The 18591-nt window shown below is 42.7% G+C and overlaps 1 protein-coding gene across 2 annotated transcripts in view; it reads right to left on the bottom strand.

Annotated features, from left to right (window-relative positions):
• CCDC6 (coiled-coil domain containing 6) overlaps positions 1 to 18591 on the bottom strand; it is a 112859-nt gene that overhangs the window by 46718 nt on the left and 47550 nt on the right. For both annotated transcript variants that reach the window (XM_067710900.1, XM_067710899.1), the window contains exon 2: positions 11902 to 12051. In XM_067710900.1, the coding sequence (XP_067567001.1) occupies positions 11902 to 12051 (150 nt within the window). The remainder of the gene's footprint in view (positions 1 to 11901; positions 12052 to 18591) is intronic.

Genomic DNA, 18591 nt, shown 5'->3' with positions numbered 1-18591 from the left:
CTCTCTCACAACACTGAGTCTCTTAACCAACTCTAAACCGTTCTGCTGAGCAGAAAGCCTGCCTCCCACCTCAAACTCAGTGCCTCACCACTAAATGCCTCCTGGGCCCACACTTATGCCTACCTCCTTCCTCCTTCTGTCACTGGTACTATTATTCTCATTCAACACACACCTCATCAGTTACCAAATGGCATTAAGTCAGCCCCCAGAACAGCTGTCAAATATACCCTGTGCTTTCTGTGCTCTAGTTCAAGTCTTTTATTCCTTTTCACCGGGCCACCGCCAAAGCCTCCTAATGGATGCCCCCAGGTCCAGTGTAGATCATGCTAGACTAAACTAATAGAGTTTTCTATGCATTCAACACCCTGCTCAAAACCTTGCAATGGCTCCCTACTACCTGCAGAGTAAGTCCAAACTCACTGGTATGACGTTCAACTCCTCCCATGATCCACTCCCCATGCAAGTTTCCCATGGTTTCCTCTTGCTACTTTCACACTCAACCCAAGTGACAGTCTAAGGTTTATAAACGTTAATGCCTTCAGGGTCCAGGCATCTGGCAAACAAAGAATGATGGGTCTCAGCACAGAGAGTGGTACTAACTGCAGTTAGAGGCACAGCTCGTGTCCTCTTCTAAAGACTCTTTCCCTGAAAAAACACATTTTACAAAATGAAGCCTATGGGCTTCCCTGGTGGCACAGTGGTTGAGAGTCCGCCTGCCGATGCAGGAGACACGGGTTCGTGCCCTGGTCCGGGAAGATCCCACATGCCGCGGAGCGGCTGCGCCCGTGAGCCATGGCCGTTAAGCCTGCGCGTCCGGAGCCTGTGCTCCGCAACAGGAGAGGCCACAACAGTGAGAGGCCCGCGTACCGCAAAAAAAAAAAAAAAAGAAGCCTATGATCCCAGGCAAACGTGTCTACAGACCACTCCAGCCCAGGGGCTTCCAGACCACGAGCCCCGCTGGTCACACAGGACTATGCTAACACGAGCTGCTGCACCCTGAGCCCACAGCCCTGGTCACACTGCCCTCTGACTAGGGTACCTGGACCCCTCCCTCCAACTTTCTGAAACTCCCACAGCTCCTTCCCATACGCCCTCAGCATCACGTATACTCCCCGCTCTTCAGGCTGGGATGAGCGCAGTGTGCTTCCGGTGCATCTCCACATCTTGTTCATGGTGTTTTCATATCCTTTCTATGAGTTACATTCATGGTGGTTTCATATCCTTTCTCTGAGTTACTTCAAAAAGCAGCTAATACTTCAAGGCACTAGTTACTATGGAGCAAGCACTTTATGCACATCAATGCACTTACTATTTCTAACTCTGTGGTAGATACTACCATCTGCATTTTGCACATTATGAAGCCACAGCTTCGAGAAATGAGGTAAGCTGCCCAGAGTCACACAGCTGCTAACAGGTAGATCCTGGCTTAAAATACAGGCTTCTGGCTTCAAAGCCTTTATTCTTATCCCTGACGTGTGCTGCCACCCTTGAGCACCTGGGTGCACTCTCAATCACCCTGACAGCACTGTGAGCTCTATGAACAGCAGTGACCAGGATTTGCTCAACTCTACCCTAGAGCATCTAGAAAAATGTCTTATCTATGCAAATACTGACTGGATGAATGGTAATGAATGACCTCCCTTCCTACAGACTCTTTCCCCCTAGATTAAGCCTCCGGATGAGCAAAATAACCAGGCAAGTAGAAAGGATACCACTGGTGTATATTAATATATATATATATGGCCCCAAATCAAGAAATATAACATCGCCAGCACCCCAAAGCCCAGTGCATCCCTTCCAGATCACATCCTCTATCCCCTAGAGGTAAATGCTCTCCTGATTCTTATCGTATTCACTTCTTTGCACCTTTTATCTTAAAAGATTTTACTATTATTTCTAAGCATTAGTTTTTGCTTGATTTTATATTCTTTTTTGTCTAGCACCTTCTGCTAAATGAAATTGTGACTTCACTCACCCCTGTTATTGAGTATAGCTGAGGTGTGTATTTTTATTGCCTGATAATATCCCATTGGATGAGTATATCAAAATTTATCCACTCTACAGATGATGGGTATTTAGGTCATTTCTAGCTTTTCACTATTATGAACAAATGTCACAAAGAACATTCTTCTACACATCTGGTGCACACGTGCAAACATTATAAGATATACCTAGGGGTGGAAGTGCTGGGTTAAAGACAATGAATATTTCCAACTTCATTAGGTAATGCCAAATTATTTTTAAATGGTTGAAACTATTTCCATTCTCTGACGGTATGCATGGAGATTCTCTAGTAATATCTTTCTTTCTGTGGTTGATTTCACCTTTCCTGATTACTAATTGGGTTGTGTACCCTTCCATATGGTTACTGGCCGTTTAGCTACCTGTTTATATGAAGAACCAGTTCAAGTCTCTAGCCATTTCTCTTTGGGGTTGTCTGTTTTTCTGCTGATTTGTAGTTTTGTGTTGGTTACATATGTCGATAATACCTTCCTCCACTCTGTGGCTCGTCCTTGCAGTCTCTCTACGTGATCTCCTGTGTCTTTGGTCTTCTTCTCCAGGCATTAATTAATTAATAACAACACTCCCAAATTTATATCTTTAGCCCAGACTTCTCTTGTTGAGAGAGCCTGCCTATTTGTTACTTACATTTGGATGTCTAGACATCTCAACTGCACTTCTGACCTTGCCACTCCAAGTCTACTCCACTTGCCATCTTTTCCACCTTAAATGGTGGGAAAGAACTCTGTTCTTCCAGTCATGGAGGCCAAAACCAAAGTCTTCCATGATCCTGTCTTTGACTCACACCCACTTCTAATCTCTCCTAAAGTCCTGTAAGGATAGTCCCTCAAAATGCACCCAAAATTCAATAAAATTTTATTTGTAGGTGAAACCTGTGGCCTAGGGTGATGGTACCTTCCTCCAGAAAATTCCATTTTCTTCTGCCAGGCACCAGAGGTCTGGGTCTACCTTAAGCCTAAACCAAAGCTAGCTCTCTAGCTCACCCAGATGATGCAAAACTGGTTCACTCTGGTCCTGAGGGTGTAGCTCTTCATGATTCCAGCTTAAAGTGGGGGTGACTTTTCTTTGTCCTCACCTGTGGCCAGCCCCATGTTCTGACTTCTGTAACCCCAGCTCCACACAACTGTCAAAAGCACAATTCAGTTTCTCGGCTGTTCTGTAACAAATAAATAGCAAATGTGTTCAGGACAAAAGGAGGCTTGGGTGCTGGGTCTCCTTCTCAGTTCCTACCCCCCCAGATCTCCAACAGTTCTTCATGATCTTGTTAGTTCTTTCGTTTATCCTCGGTGAGGTTTGCCTGAACTGTCGAACCTGTCATTTTCTAAAGGGAAAGGCATATATAACTTTTGCAAGGGAAAAAAATAGGTAGGTCCTTCCAGAAAATTAATTATTTTTTAAATGTTGCTTTCTTGTGAGCATCCTCAACACCAAGGACAAGCTCTCACCTCTGAGTGGAGGGCTCCAGTACATGGGGCTTCCCGTCCACTCACAATACCTAAGGGGCTAAGTCTGAGTTTCCTAGATTCCCAGTAGCATCATGCTGCTTAAAGCATTAACACCTTTAGGGCTTCCCTGGTGGCGCAGTGGTTGAGAGTCCGCCTGCCGATACAGGGGACATGGGTTCGTGCCCCGGTCTGGGAAGATCCCACATGCTGCGGAGCGGCTAGGCCTGTGAGCCATGGCTGCTGAGCCTGCGCATCCGGAGCCTGTGCTCCACAACTGGAGAGGCCACAACAGTGAGAGGCCCGCGTACCGCAAAAAAAAAAAAAAAAAGCATTAACACCTTTAAAGAAATCTGGTTAGGAGGGAGGTTTAAAAAAGATGCTCCACAAATAAGATAAAGAAGTCCTTTAGGCTCTAGAGTTAACCTGCAAAAAAAAAATCCATTTTGTAAAAACTAGCCTTTTCTTCTTTGAGGAATAGAGAGTATTTAGCCCAAAGAAAGAATTCATTCTAAGCTGAGACCTTACTGTAAATTAAAATAAAAAGCCCCATCTTTCTTATCCAGTTAATGAATAAAGAGGAAAAAGGAAAGTAAAGATAATTAGCAGGAGGATATAACTCTGTATTTTAAGGTAACTACTAACTGGGCTGAGTGTAAACTGTTTTGAAAATGAAAAAAAAATTTACCCAATAAATGCAAAACGTTGCAACATTTATAACTGTAGTTTTGAAATCATTTGAAAAGTGTTTCCAGTGATAGCTCAAGTCCATTTACAGTGGAGCCAAGTATCCTTCAAACACCAAGATTCACCTTTTCAATTAGAAATAGCAATGCTTACCCCTATCCTGGTGAAGAAAGCAACCTCTCACTCCAGCTTCACCTTATTATTTATTTGTTTATTTTTAATTTATTTACTTTTGGCTGCTTTGGGTCTTTGTTGCTGCGCGGGGGCTTTCTCTAGTTGCGGTAAGCGGGGCCAACTCTTTGTTGCGGTGCGCGGGCTTCTCATTGCGGTGGCTTCTCTCATTGCGGAGCACGGGCTCTAGGCACACAGGCTTCAGTAGTTGTGGCTCGCAGGCTCTAGAGCGCAGGCCCAGTAGTCGTGGCTCACGGGCTTAGCTGCTCCACGGCATGTGGGATCTTCCCGGACCAGGGATGTGAACCCGTGTCCCCTGCGTTGGCAGGCGGATTCTTAACCACTGCGCCATCAGGGAAGCCCACCTCATTATCTTTAATTTCCTTTTCCTTCTACCTTTATTTCCTACCCGCGCTTTCCTGTATTTCGTCAAAGAAGTCAGCCTGGGAGGCTTCTAAGCCCTTGCCCTTGCCCTTGCCCTTGCCCTTACACTTTGGGGAGGCTGGCACATTAACTCCGGCCGTAATGACAACACACATGCACACACTTTGAAAAAAACTCAGTGATTTCTGAAGACTAAAGAACTGCATCAAATTTAGTGTATTTTCTAATCACAGTGCAAATTATGTTAGACTGAGAGATTTCTGGCATGCTGCTAACAGGAAAGTTTGAGCTTATAATTTGCCCTCTGGTGGTTGCAGCATTTAAAATGCAATGAAAACATCCCAGAAGCCTTTTGCAGATGCATTGGGAACACAATGTATACGCCCCTTGCTCCGTGAAAAGAAACAAAGAACACACAAAGCTGAGGTTCAGATAATTTGGAACGAAAAACAACAACAACCAGAAAACCCAGCTTTGCCCCAAATGTTCTGTTAGCTATTAGGTGATGGCCAATTTTCCTGCTCAGCCTTAATAGCCCTGAAAAACTAAAAGCCAAGAGGGCCACTGGCCGAGCCAGCTTAATGAAGAACATATTTCAAGGTCTCTTCCCCCCTGCCATCAGGGAACAAGTTTTCACCTGAATGGATGCAACGGCAGTGTTAGCCTCGGTGCCTTTAAAATGAACTAAACAGAGTTCCATACATATTTATCACCCTGACATGTGATTTTGCTGCCTGAACAAACAAAATCACTGCACTGCCGTCTTAGTGACTTGGAGAACTTGAAGTAAAAAAAGGGAGCCTCACGGATGGACCTAGAGTCTGTCATACAGAGTGAAGTAAGTCAGAAAGAGAAAAACAAATACCGTATGCTAACACATATATATGGAATCTTAAAAAACAGTACTGATGAACCTAGTGGCCGGACAGGAATAAAGACACAGACGTAGAGAATGGACTTGAGGACACAGGGGAAGCTGCGATGAAGTGAGAGAGTAGCACTGATAATATACACACTACCAAATGTAAAATAGATGGCTAGTGGGAAGCAGCCGCAGAGCACAGGGAGATAAGCTCGGTGCTTTGTGACAACACAGAGTGGGGGGACAGGGAGGGTGGGAGGGAGATACAAGAGGGAGGAGATATGGGGATATATGTATACATATAGCTGATTCACTTTGTTATAAAGCAGAAACTAACACACCATTGTAAAGCAATTATACTCCAATAAAGATATTTAAAAAAAAAAGGCAGCTTCAGATTCTGGTGTACAGGCTTGAGAAGGGAACTGGGGGTCTACACTCACTTCTAATGCCTGAGGACACTCCAGCTGCCCAGAGACACAGCCTCGCAGGGGCTAGGGAAATGCACGCTGCAGAAAAATCCTGCATCCATTCACTTGGTATTGGAAGAAGAAACTACTTCTCCAGACTGAGGGGAGGAGAGGGAGACGGAAAATGAAGGTAAGCCTTTGCCTAGATGAATAGGCAGATTTGGGGACTTACTGAAATCCTTCCTCTCAGTTTCACTCCGAACTGCTCGGCAATACATCATTTGGTACTGGCAGCTTCAGCAGTGGTTTTTGCCCACAACTTCCTTCCTTCCCTCCATATATCATCTTTCCATAGATGCTAGGAAACTACGACTGCTTTAATTCCAGGAGGCATTTTCACCTCAGGGAGCAAGTCAATAATGGTAAAAATAAGCCATGCCACTTAACAAGAAATCCAGGAAACCTTTGTTCGTAAGTGCTTTCAACCATCAATAAGAATGTGCCTCCCCCATAAGAAAATGAGTACAATAATTTCTATTATAGTCATAGTGGCATTATTTTCTGAGGACCAGATCCAATTTCAAGTGTGAATCAAAAGAACAAACCTACAAACCTATCTGTTATTTTAAGGTCTAAAATTTGAATATTGGATTATAGGGAAAAGATTCAGAGATACATATAATACCTCGTACTCTTATCTCACTCCTGTTCCAGCCTTTTAAAAAAAAGATAAAAAAAAATATTCATTACCTTTTGGCAGTGGTATTGGTTGAGAAGAGTGTAGGCCACAACTGAACAGGGCTTCCCAAGAGCAGGAAGTGAACCTGATGCCTTGGGCTTACAAAAAACTGAGGAGAAAATCCACGAGTGCTAAAACCACTGTCACTCTCAGCAACAACAGATCTTCCACTTGGCACTGGTGATGGGGTGGTTAACAGGCGGCGGAATTAAGGATTTTTTTTTCTAAGTTTTAAGACTGAGGGGCCAATGGAATGAATCATATCAAGAGTGACAAGACAGTTAAGCCAATCATTAGAGCATTCTGTTTATGCTAGCTCGTAATGATTTGGGCAGTCCAGAATCTTCCATCACTGCAAAATGAGCCCTGACTTTGCAAGGAGCTCCCGTGCATTGCTGTCCATGACAAACAGATGCAACTATGATAGTGAAACCAAGTAGGACCCTTCAGGGCCTTACCAGGCAGAGATCTCCATCCTACCCCCGTCCCTGCTGGAACCCCTGCCTCTTGGTTTGTAGCAAAGCTTTAGCCTCCTTGGCCTTCTCTGAGTTCCAAAGAGCAAATTTAATCAGAGAAGTGAGAAAACAGTCAAGCAAGACAGAATAATAATAGTTTAGCCATAAAACAAAGTCAAGGATCTTTAGTTCCTCTTCAAGGGCTATAAATAATATCCTAAGCCATATCCTTGAGTTGTTTTGCAGATACTACAACCCCCACCAGGTAGAAGAAGTTAGCTGCCTGCTGACCACCAGCACACATAGACCCCAGACCAGTTGGAACCCGAAGGTTGATGACTGAGATTCCTGAAACATCACCATTACCTCGCCATCAACCAACCAGAGAATTGTGCACGAGCTGATCATGCACCTTGTAACCCTCTCCCCTCACATCGTCTTTAAAAACTCTTCCCTAAAAGCCATTGGGGAGTTCAGGTCTTTTGAGCACAAGCTGCCTGTTCTCCTTGCTTGGTGCCCTGCAATAAACGCTGTACTTTCCTTCACCACAACCCGGTACCAGTGGACTAGCTTTTTTGCGCATCAGGTAAGCAGACTAAAGTTTGGTTCAGTAGCAACTGCAGGACTGTGAGCTCTAGAAGTCAGTGACACAGAAGGAGGTTTCAAAAGGTAAGGACAAAACAGGCATCAGAATTTTTAAATTTCCTTTTTAGGAAGTAAGATATTTTCCGATTGCAAAAGTAATGCACATTGCTTTCTATAAAATGAGAAGGAAAGGAGCATAAGAAAATTAACATGGGGGGGTGGTGGTGGTGGGATGAACTGGGAGATTGGGATTGACACCTATACACTAATATGTATAAAATAGATAACTAATAAAAACCTGCTGTATAAAAAAAGTTTTATAGACCAAAAAAAAAGAAAATTAACATAACCTATAAGCTCAGCACCCAAGTATAATTACAGCTAACATTTCAGAGAATAGTCTTTCAGACTTTTTTTCTAACATAAGTATTATATATCAAATTCTTCTGAAGAGTTTGCTCATAAAACATTTCTTATAAATTTTAATTACAAATTATGATTAAACTAAAACCTCTCTTCAAGGCATTCCAGGGCTGAATTTAGTTCTAAAGTAGGCTTGGCATTAGACTAGAAGGCTCTTTTTCAGACTTTTCACCAATCAGGTCAATCAATCCCATGGTCTGGGCTCAGAAGTATGCAGATCTTTCAGACGAGAGTGTTCACAAAATCAAAGTAACTATCTTGCAGATATATACAAAAACAAGGGAGGAAAGCTGCATGCTTTTGTCTGTGTGTGTGTTTTTTGTTTGTTTCAGACGGGCTTAACATATTTGGAGACATTGAAGCTATCTTCCAAACTCGACCTTCTAAAAGGGCAAAGGGATTTCCACTCATCTACACTTAAATAAACTTGATTCAGTTTTTAAAGGTATTAGATACCACCTCTATCATAGCAGATGGGAAGGGAGGTATCTCCTCTAAAGTAATAATCTCGTTTTGTTCTCAGGACCAAAGAATTCCTTTGAAATGCACATAAAGGCACTGCTCAATCACTATCGGAGACAATAGCCATAGAACAAATGACAAAACCAAAATTGTTTCATAAACAGCCTCTAAGCAGCCTTTGGGTGAAAAATGCTAAACACTTCCCTGGTGAACAGGTCAATTTACTTCTTTGTCCATCAGTGTCACCTGCAACACAGGTTCTCTTAGTAGGCTATCATAACAAGGTCTTATCCAGAAGCAAGCATCCTAGAGAGTCTTTTTTTTCCCCCCCTCGGTACACGGGTCTCTCACTGCCATGGCCTCTCCCATTGCAGAGCACAGGGCTCCAGACGCGCAGGCTCAGCGGCCATGGCTCACGGGCCCAGCCGCTCTGCAGCATGTGGGATCTTCCCGGACCGGGGCACGAACCCACGTCCCCTGCATCGGCAGGCGGACTCTCAACCACTGCGCCACCAGGGAAGCCCCCTAGAGAGTCTTAATGAAGTAATTACACCGTTGGAAACTGATACCAATTACTCTAAAAATCTTCCATATGGAGATGAGTTCTACCATACTGGGTGGCAGAAGATGTGAGCCTTCAACAAAGGACTGGCTGGAATCCTTCAGGAAAGCCTGGGGGATGCGTACAGTAGGCCTGCAGCTCTTCTTCCCTGCATCTATACAAGATCCTTCCAACTGGCCAACGGTGAGAGGGATTCTCGGGTATTTACCACAAAATGGCATGCTGTGATATCTGGTGTCTAAAGTGAGAGATCACCTACCATGCCACATAACAGACATAGCTCCAGAACTTGCCAGAGACCTCAACCTCAAACTACCTGCCAACCGTGTCCTTTCAAAAGGAAGAACCAGGTGTGGGGAATGAGGAGTTCTTTTTTAATGGGTTCAGAGTTTCAGTTTGAAAAAGTTCTGGGGATGGATGGTGGTGATCGTTGCACAGCAATGTGAATGTACAATCCTTAATGCCACTGAATTATACACTCAAAAATGGTTGAGAAGGCAAATTTTGTTCTGTTTGTTTATGTTATTTATATTTTACTACAAAAACAAAAAATATATATGGCTTAAGAACCAAGCTGAGATTCATGAGAGACTGTCTCAGAGACATGCTGACCATCCATTTGTCCAGATTCGACAGGTGAGGCCACTGACGAGCTACAGACCCACCTAGAGCTCCCGAAACAATAGACTCACACCCTCGTACCAGACACTTTGCTTTGACTGAGGGCAAATATAAGACCCGGCCATGTGAAGACAAGCGCTCCACATGACAGACTACTTTGCGCAAGAACAGTTTCTTGTGTTGTTCAGTTTGTTTATTATTCAGTACCTTTAGAAAGATCCATGCCCCTCAAAAAAATTTAAGTTTTTAATATATGAAAATTTTTTTCTCTTGACCAAGTAAAACTAGTTCTTTTAATGTAAGAATTGTGAAAAAAATCACTATGTTTTTCCAAGTTATAGTTTTATTTATAGGATGCTCAGAGCTTAAATTTTAAGTTCAAACCTCCTTATGCCAAGTACATTTCTATAACTAACCTCCTTTTCGCTGCACGTGTCTCTTGTGCTTTCACTCTATTCAGCAGCTTATTTTAAGGGACATCCATGTCCTTGGAAAGTAGGTGGGTCATGATAATAAGTGAATGAGCGATTAGTGATAAACGACACGCTACAGACCACTCACGATGAAAATAAGTCTTTCCAGAGAAAAGGAGTATAATCTGGCTAGGTTTTGACTGCTTTATAATGTACTTTAATCAGACTCCAAATACCAACGACTATGCAAGTTGAAAACCAAAAAATGTTTCTTAAAGTGTTAAAAATTAGGACACCTGATTACACACTAAACTCAGAAGAGCAAACGATAATCGATCGCATCCTTCTATTTCTAGAAGCAACATGCAGAATAATTCGTCTAATGCCGCCAAGGTGAGGTAGAGTCAAAGGTCAAACTAACCTTCTTCCTCGTTTTTTGTCTAAATCAGAATACAGTTTCAATGCAGAAATTTCACCATAAATCTCTGCTAGACAATAATGCCTGGGTACCTCTATCCTTCACATTCCATCAGCTACCACATAAACCAAATTTTGTACGAGACTGCAATGGTATCTTTATTCAGTAATTAGGTAGGAAAATGAGAAGAAAAGAAAGATGGGATAAAAGTTGCCTGGACCATTGCATGGTCTTAACACTAAGGTTTCTGGTCTTCTCTTCTAATATTTTATATGTTAGAAGGTAAGAGAAGAATTTAGGAAGTTTTTTAAAAGTCCCAAATATCCTTGTGTTGTAATCTCACTAAAATATGTATTTCAATCAAATTAATGAGTGAAATTGTTAGTAATACCAGTGAACAGAAAATACAAGGGCGTGTTCCTACCTTTTACAGCCATCTGACAAAATGGTAATTGTGGTCCTCCTCGGAAAATTTTATACCTGCCCACTCTTTTGGACACGCTTTGTTAAATAATGAAAACTCAGTGTCCTACTTATTCTCAAGTTCACATTAAATACACCGTAAAATATTTGCCCTCAACAAATTCTACTTTTGTACTTTACTAGTAAGCTTCGAGGAAAACCAAACCAAACAGGAAGGGGAGGAGGAGAATCTCTGAACTAGAAACATCAAAACTTCTATATGTTTTGTGTGTTGTCTTCTACACACCATTAGCGATAAATGTTAAGTTTCAACATTTGTTATTTGCTCAGTAACATATTACTCACCCGTGTGAACACGATTGTGTAAAATTTTAACTATCACAGATACGTATCTTTTTCTCCCCCCAAACTGACATTTCCCTTTGTGTCCTCATATATTCGTGCAAAAGACCCACTTCTGCTTGCCAAAAATGTTTATGTATTCATTACAGATTCAACATGACAGGAAAAGAAATCTCATATTTGGTGTTAATCCTCATAATTCCCAAATACTGCATACAGCATTTACTCCTGCGCTAAGACCTCAGGCTTATCAGCAGTTTCTTGAAATGCTCAGGGTATAAAATATCTTACCTTACCTAAGCAGAAGCACAGTCTTGAGTATTATACTGCTGCCATCTTTACTAGGTATTTTTAATCTCTAAAGAATTTTAGCTACAACCTCATCAGCAAACGTTTCAAGCAAAGTGCTGTATCAAAGTCATTTATTTCCTAGAGAAGAAAACAGGCAGGGAAGATGAGAGGGGAGAAAAGGTAATTTACCTGCATCAATTTTCTCGAGAGCTCATTAGTGAGGAACTCTTCTTCCTTCTCATAATTTACAGCAAGGGTTTCTTTCTCCTTCTGCAAAGCCTGAATTTTCTTGAATAAAGTGTTACTGATGAATTCTTCTTCCTGCTCAGCCCGGGCTTGCTGTTAAAATAAAAAAGAGAACAAAAAAATATGTTAAAGAAACAGGAATTTACTAATTGAAATATAGTCCTTATTTCCAGAGAGGGCACCCATTTTAATTAGAGCTCTATTTTTAACTGTGAACCAATATACCCCAAGAAGCACAAAACAGAGGAACTCAGTAGCAGCCATAAAAGTAAATGTTACCCCAAAGGGCCTCCCTGTGTTATGCATGGCCCCTCTTCTTAAAGAGATATTCCAAAGAAATTAACAAAGGTTGTTTTGCAAGTTTTAGAAGCCATCCCACGTCAATCACCAGACTACAGAAAGCTGCTTCTTGCATAGGGCAGACGGGTCCAGTACTGGGGTATATGCATCGATTCATGACAACTCTCTACAACTCTCCACATCCCAAAGGTTCAGAGGTAAAATATCTAGGCAACATTTTTACTGAAGCAGAGAAGTACCTCTCGCTTAAAAGTGAAATCGTAAAATCATGTCATCTCTCTAAGATGTTACTGAAAGGGTTTCAGTATGCAATTTAAAAAGCAATACAGATAGACATAGATTAATTTACATGTTTGTTGAATAGTTGCTGGAAGGCTAAAAAGTAGTTAACTGCAAAGCAGCAAGAATCCAGGGAGTGAAGGGTAAGGACGGATGAGAGTGTCATTTTTCACTTATTTATTTCCCTACTGGGAATTTTCTGGAGGTGAGGGCACGGACAGGCATTACTGAGCATTAAAAACAGAAGAAAAGGGGGTCAGGCATAATTCCATGGAGATGAAAATATTTTTCTGCAGATCCCTTCCACCACCTATGTTCTAACAGAATAAACAGAAAAACCAGCCATCCTTGAAGGAAATTAATCTTTTCAGAAAAAGGGTACTTCTTTCAAATGGACTCAACTCTATTCAAAGTACTTTTTAAACTGCAACATTTTGATGTGTTAATCCCCAATAATGCATTCCTGATTCATCTGCCAAGTCCAGGAAGGGAGAACTGCATCAATTCCAAGCCTCCAGTACCTGTCACTTATAATAATACAAGAGAGCTAGAGGGCAGGAGACAAAAGGGCACCTACATTAAACAGTTACCACCTTGTACTGTAAAAGGTCCGCCAACCACTCCCAACTCAGCTGGTTTGGATTTCTGTACACACGCACTGACTTCCCCGACACCCAGGGCCCCCTAGAGCCCTGATTTCTGGGGAGCCCATCCTCCCTGCTCCCCATGATAGCAGCAGAGAGAAGGATGCCAGGGCCTGAACTGCCTGCCAAGCAAATCTACCAAAGAAAGCCACGTGTATGTAGTACTTAGACTGAAAAACAGAGCTACGTAGAAAATGGAAACTTCAGGAGGAGGTGTTGCAGTCCAGTTCTTTAAGACAGCATTTTGGGATAGGCCGGGAGATGTGAACAGCAAAGAACAGATCACTCAGCTAATAAGGATTTATGACCAGCCAAGCACATCCAGGTAGCAGGCCCTAGGTGCCCAGGCCCTTACACACTCCGTAATTCATTAGCACTTCTCAAGGTCATACTCCTTACTCCATGGTCAAGGGAACACTGCCCAGGACTGGCACTTCCCCCCTCCCCTTTAAATTAACCTCCAAGTCGGCTTCAAAACTCTCAGACCTCAAGATCTCATCCTAGTGCAATGGGCAGGAACCCAAAGCATTTCTTTCAGGCATATCTGACACACACATCCAAGCCCGCAATCTGTCTGAGCTACCTGTTTTTCTGGTTTTGACTGACAAAGTTCTATATGATTTGAATTCTGATTATTCTAAAAGCTACAGGACAAAAATGGTAGGGAGGGGAACTGTAATGCCTTTGCAGGTGACTGTGCACTTAGATTTCAAAAGGTTTGCCATAAATTCATTTTGTTATCAAGTCAGACTCAACTTCTTGCCTATTACCAGGCATTCCCTATGTTCAATGACTGGGAAATTTACCCACAGACAGTAACAGAGAACCAGACTCAGAGGCCCAGCAGATCACCTCCCCCTGTGCAGAAGTGCAGAAGGACCCAGAAGTGAGAAGCTGAGAATAAGAGGCCAGGCCCTAAGGGCTTATTCATGAAACTTCCACCTCGGCCCCTCACCCTTCCCATATTTCATCCAATCATTAAGTTGCAGGGGTAACAGGTCTCAGTGTAATATAAAACAAAACTCTGTGATAGAAAATAGATTAGTAGTTGCCAGGGGCTGGGAGGGGTGGAGGTGGGAGAACGGGGAATGACTGCTTCTGAGTACAGGGATTCTTCTGGGGTGTCGAAAATGGTGTGGAATTAGACAGTGCTAACAGGGTTATGTAACCTGGTGAATATACTAAAAGTCAGCGAACTGTACACTTGAAAATGGTGAATTTTATGGTATGTGAATTATAACTAGATTAAGGGAAACAACTCTAATAATTAACAGGGCCCTGTATTTCACAGAGCATTGGGTTTCCTTTGCAATTCTTCCCAGGGAAAGTAGCAAATTTATTATAAAAAGGATCGGGAGGACTTCCCTGGTGGGCCAGTGGTTGAGACTCCGCGCTTCCACTGCAGGGGGCGTGGGTTCGATCCCTGGTCAGGGAACTAAGGTCCCACATACATGCCTTGCGGCCCGGCCAAAAAATTAAATAAATAAAATAAAAAGGATTCGGAGAGGGCGACGTTCGAGCTAGATCTGCTCTGAAAGTGCCTTCCAAAATGAGTGATGGTTGTGAGAGACTCGGGCTTTAGCCAACAAAATTCTTCACCACTTTAGAGTAGCCACTTATTTCTAGGCAAAGCCCATTCATAGAAAACTCCACTCTCAGGACCCACCACCAGCGTGAGGAACTGATCGGTGGAAGCTAGTTAAAGCCTCTCTAGCTTAACAAGGGGTTAAGCAGGCCGGGCACAGATTTTGTTCAAGGCTTCCTTTTGCTAAGGTTTAGCACGGGGACTGTCACTCTGCCTCCCACTGTCATCCCAGAGAAAAACCACACATCTGAAGGGCAAGACTCCAGGCCCCGGAAACATAAAACCCCAGTTCACGCTTTTTCCAACTGGTCAGGGGGCACTGTTAGAAATTAACACGTAAACAAGGACAAAGACAAGGTGCCACATCCAATACAGCCCCAGAGAAAATTGGTTAAAAGACCAGCTCCAGGGGCTTCCCTGGTGGCGCAGTGGTTAAGGATCCGCCTGTCAATGCAGGGGACACGGGTTCAAGCCCTGATCTGGGAAAAGCCCACATGCCTCGGAGCCACGAAGCCCATGCGCCACAACTACTGAGCCTGCGCTCTAGAGCCCGCGAGCCACAACTACTGAAGCCCCCACGCCTAGAGCCTGTGCTTTGCAACAAGAGAAGCCACCTCAATGAGAAGCCCACACACCACAACGAAGAGTAGCCCCTGCTCACCGCAACTAGAGAAAGCCCAAGCGCACCAACGAAGATCCAATGCAGCCAAAATAAATTAAAAAATTAAATCTTTAAAAGACCAGCTCTAGTGTACTGACAACCAGAGTAGGCACCATGCATCACAGACAAGCAGGACGCACCCATCTGGAATTCTCCCTGCAGCCTTCTTCCCATTCTTTGTGTATTATCTTCTCAATCTTAACCTTAAATCCTGGCTTTTTCTTCCCCTAAACTCCAAAACAGTCCTTTTTATTTAGGCCATAAAACAAATTACCTTTGCAATTTATTTCCCCCAAGCCAAGAGCTAGGTAGACAAAGGCAAAACAGGCCATGTGCCATTTGCAAGGAACTAGGGGTCAGGCAGGTAGACAGAGCAAAGATAAAACAGGCTAACATGGAATCTCATCAGTTTTATCAATCTATTTCCCTTTTATCTGCAATGCTTTAAAATCAGCATACCTCAACAAATTCAAAAATAAAACTATATTTCCAAAGCTAAAATTTATTTTAAAATTTAAAATCAAGGTTTGCCTATAATTCCATAAACTCTCAAAAGAAAATGTGAAGCAAAAACTTAGGAACTCTTTGTTTTGCATACGTTTGTAGAGTTGAAGATTGGGAAAATCTGGGGGGAAATTTTTAAAAACCTGTGATTAGAGATATAGAGAACAAACTAGTGGTTACCAGTGGGGTGAGGGAAAGGGGGAAGGGGCGTTAGAGGAGTAGGGAAGTAACAGGTACAAACAAGTAGATATAAAATAAGCTACAAGGATATATTGTACAACATGGGGAATATAGCCAATATTTTATAATAACTATAAATGGAGTATAACTTTTTTAAATTGTGAGTTACTATATTGTACACCTGCAACTTATATAATATTACACAGTAACTACAGTTCAATTAAAAATATGATTATATTTTCATGTTCAATAAGGTTCTAACTGCTATGTTCAGAAGCAGAGTGAATGCTGGTATAACCTTATTCACTTATCGGTGTCTGCTACTTTGACCCTCACCCAGCAGGGATCACTCCATGTGTGATGTGAGGACTAGAGTACAAAGCAAGTCTCCATCACTCTTCCCCCATCCTCCAAGAGTCCAATTAAAAAAAAAAAAAAAAGGAAAGGGAGAGCACGGGAGAGACAGGAGCAATTTACCAAGTCCTCTGGGAAACACACACACACACACACACACACACACACACACACACACACACACGCACATTTAGAAAAAATTCTTTTCTCTTTTTTTTTTTTTTTTTTTTGCGGTACGCGGGCCTCTCACTGTTGTGGCCTCTCCCGTCGCGGAGCACAGGCTCCGGATGCGCAGGCTCAGCGGCCGCGGCCCACGGGCCCAGCCGCTCCGCGGCATGTGGGATCCTCCCGGACCGGGGCACGAACCCGTGTCCCCTGCATCGGCAGGCGGACTCTCAACCACTGCGCCACCAGGGAAGCCCAAAAATTCTTTTCTCTTGAGTCACCACGTATTGAGGCAACCATACTCTAGGTGGGCACAATTTTCTGATAAGGAAATCATTCTCACCCACTGCTCTCACGACTGGGGCACAGATTTGACAGGAGATTCCCATGTGCTTGTTTAGTGCTTCTGTTCTTTATCAGTGGTATTTTGGAGATCAAGGGTTAGTACAGAAAGGAGAATTCAAACTCTCTCAACAATAGCACTGCTGAAAATTCAAGTACCAAGACCAAAATTATATAAAATGATGCAACTCATCATCTGTCAAGAATTAAAAAAAAGGACAGTTTCCAAAGCAAAAAAATATAGGCACTATCTATTTCAGAGCAGGCATGGGTAAAGGATATAATCAAGAGAAAGTTCAAGTGCCTACCAAGATAACACATTTGCATTTGTTTTAAAAAATTACTTTTAAGTTGAATGCTGACTTGCTCTAATAACAAAAAATCATAATAAATAATAAGATACCTTGAAGCTCTAATGCTTAAGAATCCAGGCAGGCTCTATGTATTATTTTAATTATTTAAATTCCTTAAATTTAGGAACCTATTTAAATGTATTCTTCCAATTATTTAAATTTATTATTCTGTTGCTTAGTCACTTACAGTACAAATTTTCATTATCTTAACACATCAGTTTGAAAGAGCATCTGAAACCAAACTGTCAGGATAGCAGAAACCACCAGGGCAACCGAGTAACACTCGGTTCTTTTCTCTGCTGTCATATTTATTAGGTGCATCACTGCCCATATCAATTGTTCTGGGAGATGCTCGGCGTTCAGTAGAGCTCATGACTGATGGCTGGCACCTCTTATAGGACTCGCTTGAACACCGGTCATACCCATGGGTTTATCAACACAAACCACTATGTTGCAGTGGTCCTGCACTGGCTAACACTTTAAGTGCCAGTACTGCAGGGGTGGGTGACAAGTGATACATGTGACAGGCCCAAAGTGCACACCTACGTTTCTTCTATTAGAAGAACTAGGGAAATAAAACAGCAAAAATGTGACTTAAAAAAAAAAAAAAAAGAACTAGGGAGGTGATGTCAATTACATGCCTAAGTATTACAACTCTCTATTTAGTCTATGAAAGCATCAGGTAATTTTGTGCTTCCTTCACACTGCGTACCAGCCCGCAGTAAAAGCAATTATTAGCTGATGGACGAAGGCACTTATATTATTTATTTCCTTCCAGTATTGCCAGCAAATCACTAAGTACACAGGAGCCAGAGAAGAATCATGATTAGCCCTCACAACTGGGCTGTTCTGCCCCAGACACTACGCCCAGGCCACTGTTCCAGGACTGGAGGGCAAGAGCTCAAACGGCAACAAAGGGTGACTTTCAGGACAAGAAGAGAATCTTGATGTTAAAAAGGACCCTAAAGGTTACCGAGCTTCATCAAGCTGCAGTGCCTCTCAAACCAGCTTCAGTGAAAGACGGCGTCCTCACCACCGATCTGCAGGGGACAACACATCCCTCTGTGCATGTCCTATTAGACATGACCAGAACACAGCTCCACAGACATGCCTCGTCCCATGAATTCAACAACACCCAAACTGGTCCACGCCTGGCTCAGGAAGATAAGTCCACTGGTCACTCGCTTGGATACAGAGCAATGAGAAATTGCTAGAGAAGCTGCTAAATGTTTGCATGGATTATGGATTAAGAACTTATCTCCCGGT

The sequence above is a fragment of the Pseudorca crassidens genome, chromosome 16 (genome assembly GCF_039906515.1).
Source record: "Pseudorca crassidens isolate mPseCra1 chromosome 16, mPseCra1.hap1, whole genome shotgun sequence".
In the NCBI taxonomy this organism is placed as follows: Eukaryota; Metazoa; Chordata; class Mammalia; order Artiodactyla; family Delphinidae; genus Pseudorca; species Pseudorca crassidens.
The sequence above is the reverse complement of the archived record's forward strand: the minus strand, read 5'-3'. Positions and strand labels throughout refer to the sequence as shown.